Source organism: Mustela nivalis, assembly GCF_964662115.1.
Source record: "Mustela nivalis genome assembly, chromosome: 5".
NCBI lineage: Eukaryota > Metazoa > Chordata > Mammalia > Carnivora > Mustelidae > Mustela > Mustela nivalis.
Window position 1 is genome coordinate 100,994,578 of NC_139024.1, and position 20,822 is coordinate 101,015,399.

Genomic DNA, 20,822 nt, shown 5'->3' on the forward strand with positions numbered 1-20,822 from the left:
TTGCTTGGCAAATATTAGCACCTGACTCCACATCTCAGTAAGAATCTGCAATAATCCTAAAGCTCTCTCATGGTAGTTTCTCCTTTTGTCTCATTAGTAATTCCATTCTTAAAATGCATTATTCATAAGTTTTTCATACTTCACTAAATCCATCAAGTAAGTGCACTCTTTTTTATGCAGACATCATAAAATTCCTTTGCCCTTATTAGTATTAGTTCATCAAATCACTATACTTCACTTGCAAGAAAGAGATCTTCATTGAAAAATACCAAGGCCCTATCTTCTAATAAAATTATTAAAAGAAAGTTATATGCCAATCTCACTTGATCATTTCCAGTAGATTAAATTCATTGTGAACCATTAGAGTCATACATGACTTCTAGAACATTCTCGATACAAGTCTACTCATGATTAATAAACTTTTGTTAAAAACGTACTTTTTTCCCCTACAAACTCAGAAGTGTGAATCTATGCCGAAAGAGTTTCAAAGCCACAATCTTTTAAAGAAAACAAAATTAAAACAGCAAAGCAGCTATGACTTAAAGTATATTTGTTTCAAATAACAGTTCAGTATTCAAAATTACAAAAGTAATTTTTATAATCCATCTGACACTATTGACAATTACCTATTAGGTATTTATCTGATTATCAAAAATAAAAATGCATATTGGTATAAACAAATATTTTCAAGTGCTCTTTCTCAGATATTACCCATCTGTATGTACCCATCTGTAACACACCCTAACATACGGAGAACATAAATGATTTTCTGATGTTCTCAGAGGCATAAAACATTTGTCTAGTGTTCAATGTGGTAACCACACTCAAGCATCTTGGAAATATTTTTTAAAGACAACAACAAAAAAAGAGCTCATCAGAATGAAAAAATCTCATTACCAAAGTGTGCACTCCAGATCACATAAAAAATATATTAGTTTCCACACTTAAGAAAATAGAACGAATGAAAAACATTCTCATTTCATCTACTAAAATAGCATTTTTATGGATCATGAACCCAGTATTAAAATAAATATGCCTTGTCTTGAATAACACTGTGAATTCCATATTTTCATGCTCTGAAAATGGAGAATGTATTTGGACTAATTCAAAATGATCATATGATACCTTACAACAAAGATAAAAAGCACACAAAACAACCCCAGCCTCTGTATGACTAAAGAACATAATTTGAAAGTCAAAGTCTTGAAATCTTTGAAATCTAAATATCCTGTATAGATGGTGTTTCCTCTCACCCCTTCTCTTCAAAACTGAGGTGGATGTAATCAATCCGTATGTCAATGAGAATACTGAGCCTCTATAAGCAACATGAGATTCTCTTTACCCACAGGTCGTGCTACCCATTCTGAGAACTAATCATGCAGCATTTCAAAGTTCAATTACATTCATTGCTCTTGTCATTTCAGAGTTCAATAAAGCCTTTTTTGAATTATAAGGAATGAATAAATGAGAAAAATGGAAATAAGTACATTTTGATGCTTATCCAAAACTTTACAATGAACATATTTTAGAGATTTCTTCAGAACAATAAGAAAAATGATCAGTACCATAGACACAGAGCCTCTAAATTTAAAATCTATGATGTGATAAAGGTGTTTGATGGTGGTCTTGTTTACTATACCAGCGAAATCGTTTGTAAGGAAAGAAACAGATGCTTTCTTAAATCTGGTGGGATTTTATTAACTAACTTATACAGATAATGGGCCAACATTTGCTTTTCATGTGTAAAGAAAAAGATACAATAGTTTCATAGTCATTACAAAACCAAAAGCCCTATTTGGGGAGACCAAAGTTTTGCACACATTGCTTACAATTCAGTCACTCCTGCAGACAAATCAGATGTGTACATAATTTGATTTAGATAAAACCTATTTCAAAATGTATTCTAAGGATGACTCTCAATCAGGTTTTAAAACATAACCCTGGAATTTAAATAATAAATACAAGTGTTTCAAACATTCTAAGTTGTTTGATGTGAGTTGCTTTCACACTGAGAAATGCCATGGGAAATTCTTAGGAGACATCAGGTTAAGGTTGTTCCACTCAACACATACCAAGGTTGTGTCACTTTTCATGCCTGAAAGAGGAGTGGGGGTAAAAATGTTACAAATCTGTACAGAAGACCTGTACAAAAAGCTTGCCGTTCAGTTGCAAATCAAATAGGAAAAATAATAGAATTCAGGTTTTTCCCCTTTTAACCTTTCTTCTTGATATAAATAAAAAAATATAATCAAGTAGGTAAATAAAGATCTCACCACATTATGAAGATAATGAAGTGAATTATACTTTATGGGAAACCACCATAGCCTTTCAACATGAAATTTTCCTGAGAATTTTATGGATGTCTTTGGCTTTATAAGCATAAAAATGACATGTCAAACAGCCCAGAGAGAAGTTGATGAAACAAAAGGCCTACTTGTCTCTTAAGAACATGATGACTTGGACCAGTTCACCAGCTAACATTACACCACAGACACAAGCACCACATGTGGTTTAGCAAGAATTCGAAAGACATGAAGAAAGGAAACTAAAACCTCTATGAGCCAATGTCCTCAAATACAGTACAGTGACCCCCACATCTTCACCCCTATAAAAATGATACAACAGACATTTTCTCTTATTTAAGAAACACATGCTCACCTCCATAGGTCCAGGAAATGTGTCATCCTTTCTCTTATCCTCATGGAGCTCCAGGAATCTTGGCTCAAGTAGTGGAATCCAGCTGCTGCCTACCCATCTTTGCTCTGAGCCACCTGGGGCTGGTCAATTAGGAGAGAACTAGCGAGCAAATGGCTCAGACTGAGCAAAAGTTTAGCACTAGATACAGCAGGTCATCAGGATTGAGCACCAGGACAAGTACAGCTATACTTGTCATAGCTATGACAAAGAAGAGTGAAAACATGGAAACTGCAGATAGTTTGGCTAGCAACAACTGGTTATGGCGAAGTAGTGGGTCAACATAATTTGATCTACAAACTCATTTGGTCAAACATGAATGTTCCAGTTTTCGTTTTTCAACTGCTGGTGAATTCTAGTATGCGGCTGCCCTGTCACCCCACCTGCCTCAACTGCCCAAGATAAAAGCAAAGTTATTGGTGAGAAGTTCAGAAAACACACTTCCAACAACTAAGGATTCCTTGAAGCAATCAGACTGTTCTTTATCCCTTGGTACAAAACTGAAAATGTAGTCTGACAAGCTTAAGATCTTTTTTAAAAAAAGAAACACTGTAAAACACTCCAAATCCACCCCCTTGTTTGTTTGTTTGTTTGTTTTATAATGGATTACAAAACAATGGTACACTTAGGGAAGAAAATAAAGTACTGATAAGTAAAAATGGAACATAACAGACATCAAAAACCACCCTGGAGAAAAAATAAGCAAAGTGATCCAAAACAGGATTAAACCATATGTTTACCATGTAGATTATTTATTATACATACACATTTATAAAGTATCTCATTTTAAACTATGCTTAGGTATGTATACATTTTATACAGTTTATATACATAATACATTTAGTATCAGACATTAAATCTGTTCCAACTTTGCAAGACAATGAAGACTACAGAGAAGACATATGGGCTAAAATTTACTAAGCAGAATGATGCAAAAATGCAGAAAAATAAGAAGTGGATGAAGAAAGTTTTTTAAAACACAGGAGAGGTTAACAAAATTTATGAATCAGAAAATAGGGGTGGCTGAAGAGCCTTTCTTTTAACCAAATTGTCACTTAAACTTGCTGACTTGCTTTAATCCCAAATATGTTTAATCAATACAGGTGCTGCCTAGTGTTTGCGAGATATCAGTATGTGCTTCCATGGCCTTTTTACATGGGTCCATTGCTAAATAAAATATCACTAGATCAAAGCCTCAGTGTACTAGTTTCCTGTGACAGTTGTTAAAAAAAAATTTCACCACAAACCTGGTTGTTTAAAACAATGCCATTTTATTTTCTCAAGGTTCTAGAGGCTAGAAGTCTGAAGTCCGGGTCTTGATAGCACTGCACTCCCCACAGAAACTCTAGGGGAGAATCCATACCCTGTCTCCCATCTTGGAGCTGCCAGCACTCCTTGACTTGGGGCCATATTGCTCCAGTAGCAGCCGCCATGTTCTCAGGGATGCCTCTGAGAAACTTCAGTTCAGCTCTTAGGGCCTTTCAACTGAGATCAGCCCCCCTCCTCAGATAACCCAGAATAATTTCTTCATCACAATATCATAATCACATCTGCAAAGACCCTTTATTCATATGAGATAACATTTACAGGTTGCAGGCATTAGGGTCTGATGACCTAGCGTGGGGGAGGGTAGTATTTTTCAACCTACTACCCACAGTATTTGCAAAATGCTAAAATGTCCTTAGAATCTGACCCACTATTTCTTATTAGAATTTCATTAGCTGTGTCTATCCTTTGTTCATTACCCAAAGCATAGGCCGCCTATTTAAATGCTTCTGTTATTATCTAGATAGGTTCCATTTGAAAATACCTTAGGGTCACCTCCCCAGGCCAAACTAATGCTTCTTACTCTCTTTCCTGTTTATTACCTGGTTGTCTGTGTCATCGTCCATGCAGTAGGACTTTGAAAATCAACCTTTTTCATCTTAAGTGCCACATCCAAACAATCCTCAAGCTCTGCTGGTCCTGCTTCAGTTCATTTCAGATCAGTCGCACTCGCCCTGCCTCCTCTCCCATCGGTCCCATCCTGGTTGCAACTGTAGGGGGCAGAACTCAGCTAGAACTCTGCCATGCTCTGTCCTCTACCTTGGCTCACCTTTATCCATTTTCTATTCTACGATCAGAGTGATCTTTTTCCAACTTTCTGAATCTGATCAACTCACTCATCTAATTGCAACCTTTGAAAAGGTCCCACTATTCTTGGATTTAAGTTCGAGTGGCACAGACCGGCTGCTATCTACACCCACAACTTCATCACATATTTCTACCCCATTCCTTCTGTGTCTCTTAAGCAGCCTGAACTCAAGTCAGCTTTTTCTAAAATATCATGACTTTGTTTTTACTTCGATATTTGGAAACATACTCCAGGTTCCTGCCTTGCCAGGCCAGACAACCAGCCAACTCCGATTTATCTTCCAGAATCTGGCCAAGAGAGTACCTTGTTTAGGAAAGTATCTCTATACACTTTAAACAAGTGAACCATACAGTATACTATAGTTCAATAAGGTTATTACTGAGAAGCAAAGAAGAATGAATCAGGCTCAGTGATAGTCCCGAGTGCATTTAGTGTTGTCCACATCTTCTCCAAGACCCCCTGTGCCTACCTAACATTTGTACTATGCTGTCATCTCCTGGCTTGTGTGACTGCTTCAGGACATGGCCGTGACAAATTAATCTCCACATTCTCCTGGAGTAGGATCATGTCTGACAGAATGTGGACACTCTGTAAATGTTTGCTGAGTTAGTGACAAGATTATATAATCCATCAACAGAGCATTACAGGCTTGAAACCAATCATCATAAGTCTAGCATGTGTTAGAAAGGAGTCTACAGTCACCTGGATGGAAGTTAGTTTTATGTAATTCACCACTTCGAAAATAAATCACCATTGGGGCTAAATTCCTACTAGGAATGACCAATACTAAAATTCAAGGTGTAGCCATTAGAATATAATAGTACTTTAGACAATATAACCCTTTCCCAAGGAAATAGAGTCTTTGTCCTCAATTTGCATTCCAGGCATTAGTGTTCATATTTACCAATCTGCTTACAGGGATGAGTCATCAACCAGCTGCTATAAGCTGTGTTTAATTAGCTTTAAAGCATTTTTCTAAGAGCTTCTGTCCTTCCAACTTAAGCTCCATTAATTTTCTTGGCTGCCACATTATGGAACAAACAAGTGAACATGTCCTTTTTAGTGGGGCCAAATCATTCATTATAAATACTTATACGCAGTATCCACACATAATGGAAGAGTATTCATTTCTTTGCATCACCAAATACAAAAACTTTCATTTTTTTTCCTGTTTCCAAAGCTTTATCTACACATGGTAAAGACCAAAGCTTTATCTACACATGGTAAAGACCAAAGCTTTATCTACACATGGTAAAGACCAAAGCTTTATCTACACATGGTAAAGACCAAAGCCTTATCTACACATGGTAAAGACCAAAGCCTTATCTACACATGGTAAAGACCAAGCTTTATCTACACATGGTAAAGACCAAAGCTTTCTCTACACATGGTAAAGACCAAAGCTTTATCTACACATGGTAAAGACCAAAGCTTTATCTACACATGGTAAAGACCAAAGTTTTCATTAATGGCCAAAAGAAGAGAATCATTCTCAATTCCGTTCTTCATTATAAAAGAATACAGACCATAAGAATTCTATCCAGATAATGTGGGCCAATTTTAGATGCTCAATCTATTAACTGCTTTCCTAAGAGAGTATGTCTTCTGACATAGGAAACTTGGCTTCCTCTCCAGCGGCTGGCAGGAAAGAGACAGAGGGCCAGAAAGGGCAAGGGACCATTCTTGCCTTCCTTGATCGGTGGGATGGAGTAGGAAAGAGTCTGAAGAGTTTCTCTTGGTAACTCCCGGTTTTCTACCTGATTGGTTTAGAAGAGATCATATTCTAAATACCCCCACTATTGCTTGCCTTTTTTAGAACTCTGTGATTTAGCTTTTGCTTCTTTATCTTTTCACTGTCTCTCTCCACTGCGAGGGTATAAGCCTCCATGTCCAGTCCCTCTCGCTAAACTCAATGCCTTATGCATTCTGGGAATGCGGTGAATGTTGCAAGGGAGCAGAGAGAGTCAAGTCTGAAATCAGGAGGGCCTGAGATGGAAATTTATACTAGTGAGAAAGTTCTATACAGAGGTCAATCTTGAGTAAAGTGGGGGCAGGCAGGGCAGAAGAAAACACAAATCAGCCTCTCCTTCTGGCTGCCGTGAGGAACAGGCAGCCTTGGGAGAGGAACACGGCCCCTCGAGCGCTCCTAATTCCCTCTTTATTCTATTTGGTTTCATTAACAGGATAGCAACAGTATTATTTTTCAAGTAAATATATGCTGCTCCTGTCACATTATGGTTCATGTAGACTTGCTGGTCAGTCGGCTTTTTCTAACATTGTTTCTGTGGGAAAATGAGCCACAAATTCCAAATAACTGACTCACCAAGATTTAAAATATAACCAGCTCAAATTATAACCTGGTTTTCATTTCAGCTGTCCCCTATTTCCCTCTTCTCTTTCTTTTCATGTTTCTCATTCTCTCAGCTGTCTTCCCTCCCCCGCCTCCCCCCCATGCTCATGTACCTGCACGCCCATGTGCTTACGTGCACACACCTTATAGTCTCTAGAAATAAGAACATAAACAAACATACCCGGTCTCAGATCCAGTTACCAGGTCTCAGAATTCTTTCTTAATCATAAAAATTATGAGTCAGATATATGGAGCTCACACTCCAGTCCAAATCACATGCTCGTTGAGGCTTTATCAAATAGCCAGTGGGTTAGTGTCCTGATTCCAGTCTCTTCTCCTTTCAGTCTATCCTGAATATACCAGTAGCTCTTCACTGCCTCTACAGCACAGTTCGGCATCAAGTTAGCTCTTTTTCTTCCCATAGCACTTCCATGCCAAGTACAGAGAGTTTCCTCCCTGAATTCAGTCGAGGACTGCTGTGTCACAATCCTATCCCACCTTCCCAACTTCACTTTCTATCACTGCAGCCCCAGGACTGCATTTAGATCATTTCTTTATCTCTTAAGCACACACTTAACCATCTTCCCTGGGTGTCTTCACTCATGTTCCTTCTCCCTCTGGTCTTCCTTTCTTCCCCCATCATCCTTTTATGATCCAATCAAGCCCTAGATCCTTGGTAAAAATTTCCCAATCACCCCACGATACAAGGTTCCCTTTCTAAACTCTTTCTGTGTTTCGGAGAACTCTATGCATTTGTGCAACGTTTTCATAGATTTTTTTCCCCATATGTTTCCTAAGACAGCCTCACAACAACACAGCGAAGTGGGTACTGTTAAGGATGTACAATTCACAGATAAGGAGAAAGCTTTTCAGAGATGTGAACTGATTTACCTCAGCTTGCAGAGCTGGAATGTGGCAGGAAATTATCTTTAAACCCTGGCCTTCTGATTTCATGTGAAATCCCCCATTTGGCACTTACTATAAACTGCTTTGGGTTGGTCATTATTTGCGTCATTTTTCCGCAGTCTTCCAAACTAGATTATAAGCTCCATGAAGGCAGTAGCTATGTAGAGAACTTGTCCCAATGCATTATAATACACAAGATGAGAACTCAATAAATATTTGATTGAATGATTCTATGAGTAGGTCAATCCACTCATTCACCCCATTTAAGAAGCTTCTGTGATTCCGCTGTCTTTTGTCCAATATTTGGATTCTGAGTGCTCACCTGAACGCTCTATGAAAAAATGCAATATACGTTGGCTATTTTCAAACTTCTTAACCTACTCATCCCCAAAACAGGCTGCAAATTCCCCTAAATTTAAATTCCCCATAAGATCCTTTGATGAATAAAATGAGACCAGCAGGTGTTTCAATCTTGGCCAATGTTGGCCAGGAGTTGTAGGAAGAAAAGATGGGGAAAACGGTAAGTGAAGTTGAGTCATCTGGCACACTTGCTGAAAACACATATATCCAGGATTCAGATCCACCACTTTCTCAATCATGTTTCCTTACCCCACGTTATATTGAACACATGACCCCAGGGAGCATATTACCCAACGAGCCAGTGGCAAAGTGATGCTGGCTGAAGGCTCAGCAACAGACTAGGCTGTGTTCGCCATTTGTTTGTGTGGGCAGGAGTACTCATGACTGTAATTCATACTGCTGGTGAATTTTCTGCTCATGACATTCTCCCCGTTTTGTAAAAAAGGGTTAAATAGTTCAATATCTTATAATGTTCCTCAAAGAGCAGCTGTAGCTTGTGAGTCTGGAAGTCACTGAACAACAACAGGTTACCTGATAGGTGTATTTAAATAGAGGATTTTAGGAGAGGAAAAGAATTTCAGTATTTAGAGCTGAATTCAGAAGGTACTCACAGGCTCTCCCCGGGATCCATCCTGCCCTGGAGCACCTGGAGGTCCTGCTTCTCCCTTTTGATGATTTAAAAAAAAAAAAAAAAAAAAATAGAAAATTACATTTTCAGACATGTTTATAAAATAGTGATATAGAACACTGAGTATTAAAGTACCTTAGATACAACATAAACATTACTTCTACATTATTATTATTAATAATGTTATGTGGCCACTATACTTATGAGTACAGCATAACATATAGAATTGTCGAATCACTATGTTGTATGCCTGAGATTGTCTACAGCACTTTAACAAAAAAATGTAACACCGTATGCCAACCATACTTCAATAAAAAGTAAATATTCAAAATTTTGTTTGCTATTTTATCATTTACTTAATATCAAAGAAAAATTCTAGTAAGTGTACAGGATTTTTTAGGTATAATTATAGATTCTATTAACAAGTTAGGTAAAAGGCCTAAATAAAAGGAGATATATATCCTATTTATGGGCAGAAGAACTCATTCATCATAGTCATGAAGCTATAAAGTCTTTGTAGCATAAAGATGTTAGATGTCTCCAAATTAATCAAAATTTAATGCAATTTCAAAAGAAATCCCAAGAAAATATTTGTTGTAATGTGGCAAAATTATTATAGGATTTAAGTAGAAGGAGAAATTACCAAATGGCCAAGACAATTTAGGAGAAGACCAAAACGGTGAAATGAATTTGTTCCTGAACACACATCTCGCTATGGGAGTTAAGAATTTATAGCACCACCCCAGGGAGAGAGAGAAGATCACTGGAACAGAAAAGGGAGTCCAAAACTGCTTTCAATAAGTTCAGTATCTGGAAAGGAATCAAAACTGCAACAAATGGTACTTGGACTATTAAATACCATTTAAAAAATTAAATGATATTTATTTTTTATTTTTAATTAAATTTTAATTTTTTAATTAATTTTAATTTAATTTTTAAATATCATTATAAATATCATTTAAAAAAATTAAAACTGAATAATCAAACACATGCACATGCAGAGGAAATAATACCAAGGTATGAAAAGTAGAATTTTAAATACTTTTGAAGGAAACAGAAGAAATTATATTTATAAGCTGGGGGCAGAGAAGAATTTTTAAAGTAAAATGTAATGAAACAAACCATAATAAATTTTGATTATCTGACTGCACTAAAAACATAATGGCTTATCAAAAGATATATCAAAAGTCTAAAGACAGACCACAGAGTAGAATAATAAACTTGCATGTAATAACAAAGGGTTAGCAAATTAGTATCTAGAATGTGAAAGCCTTCTAATACTCAATAAGAGAAATAAAAAATAAAACCAGATTATAAAAATAGATATGAAATTTTAAAATTCCTTCTGTATTACTGATTTTAACCCTTCCTGACATCAGATAACTCATTATGAAATTCATGAAGTGACTATATAAATATCCAATCCATAATATGGCAGCAGATAATGGAGTTAATTTATAAAATAACTCTGATACTATACACTCATGAGAGTAGGACATTACATTTATTGCCAAGGTAAATGTGACCAAGGTTTATATCAATCCTTCCATATTTATTTTTATTTAACTTTTTACTTTAAAGTTGATCATTCTGTTGGAATGGAGCCACTAGATTGAATCATTCTTCTGTATCTATTTGAACTAATCATTCTAATTTGACCTTGCCTCCCAACAGTTACGTTTTAAAACCAAAATAAAGTTTTCATTAAAAATGGAGTTACTTATAAGTTATTACTTGAAATTATTTGAAACTTTAAGTTAGTATCCACCTAGTTAAAATTAACACCTAAAATGTTTATTTTTAGGTGACTATAATGACTAGCATAGTTTTTAGTTATATGCCTTTAAAATCCTATGCTTAAATGATTTAAGCATCTTATTTTCTATCCACCCTTTCGCATCCTCAAAACTTTCCCCAAATTGCCAGTGTATATAACAGTATCTGATAACACTTTACAATAAATATTAGTGGAGTTTATTCCTAAAATGTGTAATATTCACAGGTCAGTACAGCTTTAAACTACCAGAGGCAGTGTCATAAAGGGCAGGGGTGGAAAGAAGCCTCTTAAACACACAGACACACCCTCTATGCTTTTTGAAGCCTTCTAGTCATCAGGAGCCATGATTTTGTTTTCTACTCAGCAAAGTGTTGCATCATAACCATGTTCTCTGCAATGATGCCACATTTTGTTTCATACCAGAGAAAACACTTCATTCTACTTAAGATAAAGAAAGCAAAGCAAAAAGCATTTTTCTTGTAAATACTTCAAATGCCTGGGTTGAAATCAGTCTAAGGGTGAAAGAGTCTCAGAATACACGTACTGATGCACATGCCAACGTGGTTTTCCAGTTTCATATTCCAATGAATTTCCCAAAATTGTAGAAAAGAAATCACAGAAGGAAGAACCAATAAAACCTGGCTAACATAATCAACACTTGGGAAAAAAAAATTCAACCATATCACATTATGGAAACACAGACTCTCCCACTTTCATGAATTCTTGCATTTCATAAGGACAGTGAAATACCAACTCAAGCCAAATAGTTCATCTGGTCCAATTTTATTTACAAACACTTGCTGACAAGCTGACAGCGGACAACAGAGGGAGCAAAACACAATGTTTTCCTGTAAGTTAACCAAATTGGGAGGTGCTGCTGGCCCAATGGTTCTACAGAAAAGCTTATGAAAACACCAAAGAGAAACAAAGATATATGTAGGATTCACTAAGTCTAAAAGCTCTAGGTCAAAAAGTCTGAAAAATTGAAGGGATGTGTCAGGACCTAACACAACAGGGAAACACTGCAATGACTATACCTAAACTTAACATTCATGTTAACAGTCAGGAGGATTCACCCAAGTCATTGGTGCTCTTGGACAGCCCCCACGTCAGCCAGCTCAGCTTCAGTTCATGTGGGAACTTCAAAGGGCAAAATTTCAGGCTTTCCTGCAGACCTAATGAATCAGACACACCAAATGGTGGAGCCCAGCATTTGGCTTTAACAGCTGTCCAGCTGATTCTGATGATCTGAGGACCATGGCATATCTGTAAGTCCTCAGGTCACTGACCTTCCCATACCTCCGGGTACTGTCATATGTGACTTGCAAGCAAATCTGCAGTTTAGCTCTTATATATATAAAGGGAGGAGGGCAATTGTCAAATAGTATAGTAAATGCTATTTACTATAAATAAATAGTATTTATTTATCCCAATAAATCTGGGATTACCTAACTATTCTGCCTTGTAAAAATTTCTCCATTTACTTCTCTGATGACCCAATCTTATTTTTTTCTAATTAGCAGGATGTTTTTTAAAATGCAACTAATCATCATCAAGGTTTATCAATAACAAAGTCCCCAAATTATTTGAGGATTTATTTTTATTCCTACTTCATGGACATGATGATACATAATAATATGAATAAAATATCTAGTCTTTATCATCTACAGCAGTAGTTCTTATACTAGCTGCATCAGAATCTTTGGGAGAATATGTTAGACTGCAAATTGTGGACTCCACTCCAGAGTTTCTGATCCAACAGGTATGGGGCAGATGCTAGGAATTAGCATTTCCAATGGGTTCCTGAAAAGTGCTGATACAGTAGACTTTGGGACCACTGCTCTAGCCCAGATCTCCAGATGCTTACACATCCTTTCTGTTCTTACCAACACCTCTCTACAATGACACTGTATATTTAGCTTCACACTTGGCACCGAGTTTTAGGATGGTCAAGCTATTCAACAGGTATCTTGTTAATATAGGTGCTATTTTCCTGACACGCACATTCTTTAAAGGCAAGAAATATCTTTTTTGCTTTGTTTTTTTTTTTCATTACCTAGAATACTTACAGTAACGCTGAACAGAATGTAAAACTATATATAAGGTTATATGTCCCCTTCTTCATTAAACACTAAAACATATCAAGGAAGGAGGAATGGGTTGTTTATTCTTAAATGTTTAATTTCAAGGGGATAAAGGAAATGGGGAAAAACACTGACAGATAAGGCAACAGCATTTGCTGTTGTAAAATTATGCACACTGGTTATGAAAAGATTCTACCTCAAAGTGTCCTCTTGATAGCCTGAATAATGTTTCACAGGGAAATGAAGAATGGTTTTTTTTGGGTCATTTTCCATAAAATAATTAAATGCAATACACAACCTGTGAAATTCAGTATTATGATCAGAACCTAATCTGATTATTTGATTGCTTTCATGGTCTGGAGAACCTGGTGCATATATATTTGTTTGGCTGGTAGATAAAGGCACACAGCATGCCCCCGGCTCTAATTTATCATTTTGCTATCCTATTATTAATTTCTTTTTTGATATAAAAGAATTGAAAAAAATGGTACGCTAAACATTATTTCTAAATCCAGTTTCTACAGCTAATGTCAAAGATGATTTACTCCACAAAAAGCAGCTATTTTTAAGAAGGAAATTTAACCAAAAACAGACATGTAAAACTTGCATTGCATGTGTATTTCCTTTCATGCTATGGTCTCTGGTACTTACCCGCAAGAAATTAAAGAACGAAGAGTAATTTAATTTGTGGCCATAGCAACCCTCAAAGTCAGGAGGGTGACCATTAAAACATAATTTAATTTTGAGGAGATTATTTTATTTTTAAATGAGTAAAAAAATGAGTAAAAAATACAGTTAATATTTTAAAATGTCATAAAAACAGTAGAGTCAATAGTTTCATCATCATGTTCTATAATTGAGAAAGATTATTTGGGCGTAACCTGATTTTTCAACAATTTAGTGAAAGAAATTTTCATTGGTTATTAAATTATGTCTATGTGATCTTGGACAAGCTATTAATTTTCTCCATTCCTTAGTTTCTTCATCTGTAAAAGGATAATTTTTTTTTTTTTTACTTATAGTTCAGTGACTTACGAGATTTAATGTGAGAATGCATATAAAGCGCTGGGAAAAGAGCCAGGCCTGTAGTAAGTATCCAATAAATTATGTCTCTTGCTATCATGTGTCCTGTCCTGTGTTCACTTCTCGTCACACCCAGTTTAAACACCATTTTACAGTATTTTAACTGCTAACTGGAATTCTTATCCCTCTACCTCACTGTTATCTGCCACACTTGCCTAGGCAAACCTCAATCAATATTCAGTAAATCAAACTGAAAGCTTCCTCAGACCCACACTTAGGCTTTGAAGTATAGCCTCAGGAGGGGGAAGTACTACAGTACTACAGTACTACAGTCACCCAGACTGTAACTTTCAGCTTCAGTGAGACATCAACGCATCTTCTCTAGTTCCTTAATCTCCTCTGGGCCACATTTTCCACACAGCTAAATAAGAGGTTCTCCAATCAACAAAAACTACCTCTTCCCTGTCTCTTTCCTGTCTCTCAACTGGTGACAACTTCATAAGAGAGAACGGAAGTCAACCATCTTGTCACCAAACCAACACACTCACCTGAATTTTCATCCACCCACTTTTTTTTTTTTTTAACCTTTCTCTCTGTCTTCGAAGATTTTATTTATTTGGCAGAGAGAGAAAGATCATGTCCATGACAGCACAAGCAAGGGGAGCAGCAGGCAGAGGGAGAAGCAGGCTCTGTACCTTGCAGGACCCTGGGATCCTGATTTAAGCCCGAGGCAGACGCTTAAAGGTCTGAGTCACCCAGGTGGCTCCCTCTCCCCCAACTTTTGCTTTTAACAAAAATAGGTATCCCTCCTACAATGTAAGATAATCCTTTCCAGTTCTGTTCACTCTCCCACTCCTCTCCCATTCCTTCTTCTCTCTAAATGAGACAGGGCTCCTTATCAGGATTTAACTACTTGCTGGACATCGACTCTTAAATGTGCCACAGAAATCATATATGCACACACTGTACTTCTCATTTCTCCACCTCTGAACAGAAGACATAGTTAACCCATCCCAACAAATAATTCCATTAAAAACATCGAACTTCACTATACATTAAAAGGAGATGCTCAAGAAATTAGAAGCCTAGTAAGCCACTCCAACTTTTATACTCCTATTAGTAGAGGTCTAAATACATACAAAACATTTCAAATTGAGAAAATTTGCAGACAATATCCAAACAAAACTACTAAATGAAAAACATAAAATGAAAATCCAAACATTTCAGTAAATTTCCCTCACACAAAAACAAACATGAAGCAGGAAAAAAAAAAACTGCAAAAAATGTCATAACCTGGATTAATATTATACAAGCAGTTTTAGATGTAAACAAGGATGATATAAAAATAAGAATCCAGGAAATAAATTGAAAATACAAAATAATCTCAGATATTACAATTAAATTACTAGAAACTAAGGGAGAAAATATTTAACTTTAAATTTTTAAAGCTACTGAGAAAAAAAACTAAACATAGCCAATAAAAATGACATTTTTAAAAAGATAAAAAGGATCAGAGAAGTGGTAGAAGACAGTCAAAGAAGTTGTAACAGATCTAAAATTAGAGTCCTCAGATATAAATTCAAACAATGTAACAGAACTTCTTATTTATTCATTTATTTATTTATTTATTTATTTATTTTCAGTGTTCCAACATTCATTGTTTATGTGCCACACTCAGTGCTCCTATTTATAACTATCCCAAGGGGCGCCTGAGTGGCTCAGTCAGTTAAGCAGCCAGCTCTTGATTTCAGCTCAGTGATCTCAGGGTTATGAGATCAAGTCCAGCATCAGGCTTTGTGCTCAGCATGGAAATTCTCTCCCCCTCTCCTTCTGCCCGTTCCACTCATGTTTTTTCTCTCTCTAAAATAAATCAATAAAAATTTTAAAAATATATATTTATTTTAAAAACTATAATCCAAGATAATACTCCAGAATTACAATAAGCCTTGAATCTACTTATTCAAAGGATTCTGGGATAAGTGGAATTCTTAAATCTGAGACATAAGTTATGCTCTTAGACTTCCCACAGAAAGGTTTTTGTTTTGTTCTGCTTTAACTCTCCAGGCTTCCATACAAAAAGACAAAGCCACTTACAAAGGAAAGACAATCAGGTTGACATCAGCAGCACATATGAGAGCCCTACAGCAACATCTCAAAGAAATTCAAAGAAAAACAGTGACAAGACAAGAAGTCTTAATGCTATAATGACAGCAACAAGACAGTGACAGCCAAATTGTCATTCAAGTAGCAAGAACAAAGAAAACACGCTAAACACAAGAATTCAGAGAATACTGTATTCAAAAACACTTCCTAAGCAATACACAATAGAAGAAGTTTCATAAACCAAAAGATGGCTAGGAATTATTGGTTAAAGGGGCTGATGAGAAACACCATACTTAATTGCAAATTTGAAACAAAGGTGGAGAAAGTGTAGAAAATAGTTTATAAATATTACATAATCTGACAAAGTAGAAGTAATAGCATTAAACAAACAAGAAGAAAAGGAGGAAGGAAAGGAAATAGAATAAATTCATTAACTGACACAGAAATGATAAAGTATCATTTGAAGTTGGCAATGCAAAGCATATGTCTAAGGGAGGCAAAGGGTTGCTAAAGGAATTCTAAACTGTATTTGTACAGATTACTAGAGGTATTTGTATAAAGACCCTTAGTAGTTAACACCGCTGTACTGTGTATTTGAAAGTTGCTGAGAGACTAGAGATCCTGAGTTCTCATAACAAGAAAAAAATTTTTGGACCTATATGAGATGATGGATGTTAACTAGAGTTTTTGTGGTAATCATTTCACAATAAAAGTAGGTCAAATCATTACAATGTACACCTTAAATTTATACATGGCTGTATATCAATTATTTCAATAAAACTGGAAGGAAAAAGAGCACTGTAAAAACATAAACTTTCGTAAGTCCTAAAGAAAGAAAAAGTAGAAAGACATTAAAAACTGACCACAATGAGGAAAAAAAATAAAAAAGCATAGTATATAGAACATAATGCACATAGTAATATAACAAAATTATAACATAAGCATTATGATAAATGTAAAACCAAACCTATTAGTGAATAAAAACAGACTCAATCTCTTAAAAGGAAAAAAATTCAGATTGCTTTTAAAAGCAAAGACCAACTCTATGCCTCAGATAAAAGAAACAACTAAAAATTATTGAAAAAGCAAACAACAGAAAAATGTGCAAAGGTTTAGCAAGCAAATAAGAATAATCAAAATGAAGAAAGCAATTCTTCTAAATAAGGCAAGGCAAACTTCCAACATTTTTAAAAATTATTAGGGAAGACAAAAAAGTGATAGTTGATAATGTCAAAAGCCACAATTCAAAATGAAGATGTAATAGTTATGAATATCCATGCAACAAATTAAAACCACATTCATGAAACAGAGGATAGAAGAAGCATAGATGAAAATGACTAGAGTTCAAAGATAGGTAAAACAAAACAAAAATTAAGTATATAGAATATTTAAAGAAGACATTCAATAAGAAAATTTTACAAATGTAAAATTACTGAGTTTCACATTCTCAAAATAGCAATTTACCTTCTTATATGACAGGAAACATTTCTGACAGTTGAACATATAATAAGTATAAGAAAGAATTTCAACAAATCCCATTAAGAAATGAAACAAGATGGGATCAGGTGGGAGACAAACCATAAAAGACTCTTAATTTCAGGAAACAAATGGAGAGTTGCCGGGTGGGGTGAGGAGGAGGGATAGGGTGGCTGGGTAATGGACATAGGAGAAGATATGTGCTATGGTGAGTGTTGTGAAATGTGTAACCCTGACAATTCACAGACCTGTACCCTTGGGGCAAACAATACATTATATGTTAATCAAAATTAAAAATAAATAAATAAATAATAAATTATACAAATAATATTTTCTGATACAGTATAATAAAGCCAGAAATTGACAACAGAATCAAAATAAAAGGATTTTCAACCTAAATTTTTTTAAACTTTCAAACAATTTCTAGGAAAAAGAAAAATATAATAAAAAATTACAGAATTTCTGAAAAGTAATAGTTTGAAAACATTGCGCATTAAAATCATGGTGACACAATTGAAGCAATAATTTAAAAATATATATAATTTAAATACTAAAAAAAAAATAGTAATGCAATGAAAATAAATGAATTCACTTCCCAATTGTAAAATCTAGAAAAATGTGAGAAAAAAGGAAGTAAATAGTACAAAAATAAAAACAGAACAAAACCCAGAAATGGAAAAAAAAATAAATAAAGTTAATAATTAACTTACAATATTGGATCTTTGGGGGAAAAACAAAAAGAACATAATAGAGAAGCCAGAACCTCATTTATAATCAAGAAAAAAAAAAAAAAGTAGAAAGCAAAAGCATAAATAGTCTAAGAAACAACAAAGGGAGAATAATCACTGAAACCAAGAAAACTTTTTTTAAAAAAACAAAAAAGGACTGGCACCTGAGTGGCTTAGCTCTGCCATCCGATCAGGTCATAATCCCAGGATCCTGGGATGGAGCCCTGCATCCGGCTCCCCGCTCAGTGGGGAGCCTGCTTCTCCCTCTCCCTAGGCAACTCCCCCCTGCTTGTGCTTTCACTTACTCTCCCACTCTCTATCAAATAAATAAATAAAGTCTTTTAAAAAATGAAAGGAATTTGCACAATTCTGTATAAGTTATTTGAAACATGTAGATGGAATGACTGATTTCCTAAGAAAATGAAGTATACTATTATTGGCCCCGTGAGAGACAGACTGCTTCAGCCAACCAATTTCCATGTAAGAAATAAAAGCTATCAAGAAGCTTTTCAACACAAAGAATATCAGGCCCAGATGATAATGGAGAAGAGCAGGAAAAACGCTCTGGCGCATGAATTCAATTGTAACCACCAATAATAAATGATTATTATGTAATATAGAAAATCAAAAATGAAAAACATTAAAAATGGTACATTAAAAAGACAAGAATACAGCATAAAAATAGGCAAGAGATCAATGTAATAGAATAGAAAACCCAGAAATAAACCCACATGTATATGGTCAATTAATCTTTGACAAAACAGTAAAGAATAGCCAATGGGAAAAAGACAATCTTTTCAACAAATGGTGTTGGGAAAACTGGACATGAAAAAAAAGAAAACTGGACTGCTGGCATACACCAAACACAAAGATAAATTCAAAATGAATTAAGAACTTAACTGTGAGACCAGAAACTATAAAAATTCTAGAAGAGAGCACAGGCAGTAATTTCTCCCACATTAGCCATGGCAACTTTTACCTAGATATGTTTCCTGAAGCAAGGGAAACAAAAGCAAAAATAAATGATTGGGACCATATCAAACTAAAAAGCTTCTGCACAGCAAAGGAAACAATCACCAAACCAAAAGATAGCCTTCTGAATGGGAGAATGTATTTGCAAATGACATCTCTGATAAAAGATTAGTATACAAAATAAAGAATTTATACAACTCAACAACCAAAGAACAAATAATCCAACTTAAAATATGGGCAGAAGACATGAACAGAAATTTTCCAAAGAAGACATACAGATAGCCAACATACCCATGAAAAGATGCTCATCATCATTTATCATCAGGGAATGCAAATCAAAACTACAATTAGATATCTCCTCACACTTGTCAGAGTGGCTAAAATAATGAAACACAAGAAACAAATGTTGGAGAGGAAGTGCATAAAAAGGAATACTTTTGCACTTTTGGTGGGAGTGCAAACTGGGACAGCCACTGTGGAAAACAGTATGGAGGTTCCTCAATAAGTTAGAAATGGAACTATCGTATGATCCATAATTTCACTACTAGGTATTTACCCCAAGAATACAAAAACACTAATTCAAAGGGATACATGCACCCCTCTGTTTATTGCAACACTATTTACAATAGCTAAATTATGAAAGCAGCCCAAGTGCCCATCAATAGATGAATGAATAAAGATGTGGCATATATATACACAACTGATTATTATTCAGCCAAAAAATGAAATCTTGCCATTTGCAACAACATGGATAGAGCCAGAGAGTATAATGCTAAGTGAAATCGTCAGAAAAGGACAAATACTACATGATTTCATTCATATGTGAAATTTAAGAAACAAAATAAAAACAAAAACAAAAAAAGAAAAGGGAGAGACAAACCAAGAAACAGACTCTTAACAATAGAGAACAAACTGATGGTTACCAGAAGAGAGGTGCATGGGGGGGATGGGTAAGCTAAGTAAAGAGGACTAAAGAGTACACTATTCATATGTACATTATTCGGTGAGCACTGAGTAATGGATAGAATTGTTGAATCACTATACTGTATACCTAAAATTAATATAACACTGTATGTTAACTATACTGAAATTAAATTTTAAAACAATAAAATAAATTAATAAATAATTTTAAAAGGACAAGAAAAATGCAATGTTATAAATAAAATATGCCAACAAACTGAAAATGAAATGAAATGAATAAATCCCTGCAAATGCACAAATTACCAAAATGTACTCAAGAAGAAAGAGAAACACTAAAGAGCCCAAAATTTAGTAAAAGAATTTAAATAGTAATTAGAATTTTCCTTACACTTACAAAACTGAAGTCCAAATGGTTTCACGGGTAAATTCTACCAAACAAGGAAAAAATGAGACCAATCTACACAAACTCTTTCAGAAAAGAAAAGCTATTATTACCTTGATACAAAAGCCACACACGTACACAAAAAATCACGAGAGAACTACTGACCATTATCTCTTGTAAACACAGAAACAAAAGTCCTTAATAAAATATTTTCAATTGAATCTAGCAGTATAAAAGAATAATATAAATGGCTAATTGGCATTTATCTGAATAAAGCATGATTA

General features: G+C 35.1%; 1 protein-coding gene across 5 annotated transcripts in view; it reads right to left on the reverse strand.

The window, feature by feature from the left end:
* COL21A1 (collagen type XXI alpha 1 chain) overlaps positions 1-20,822 on the reverse strand; it is a 176,888-nt gene that overhangs the window by 28,079 nt on the left and 127,987 nt on the right. For all 5 annotated transcript variants that reach the window (XM_082731232.1, XM_082731230.1, XM_082731233.1 and 2 more), the window contains one exon: positions 9,056-9,109. In XM_082731232.1, coding sequence (XP_082587358.1) covers positions 9,056-9,109 — 54 coding nt within the window. The remainder of the gene's footprint in view (positions 1-9,055; positions 9,110-20,822) is intronic.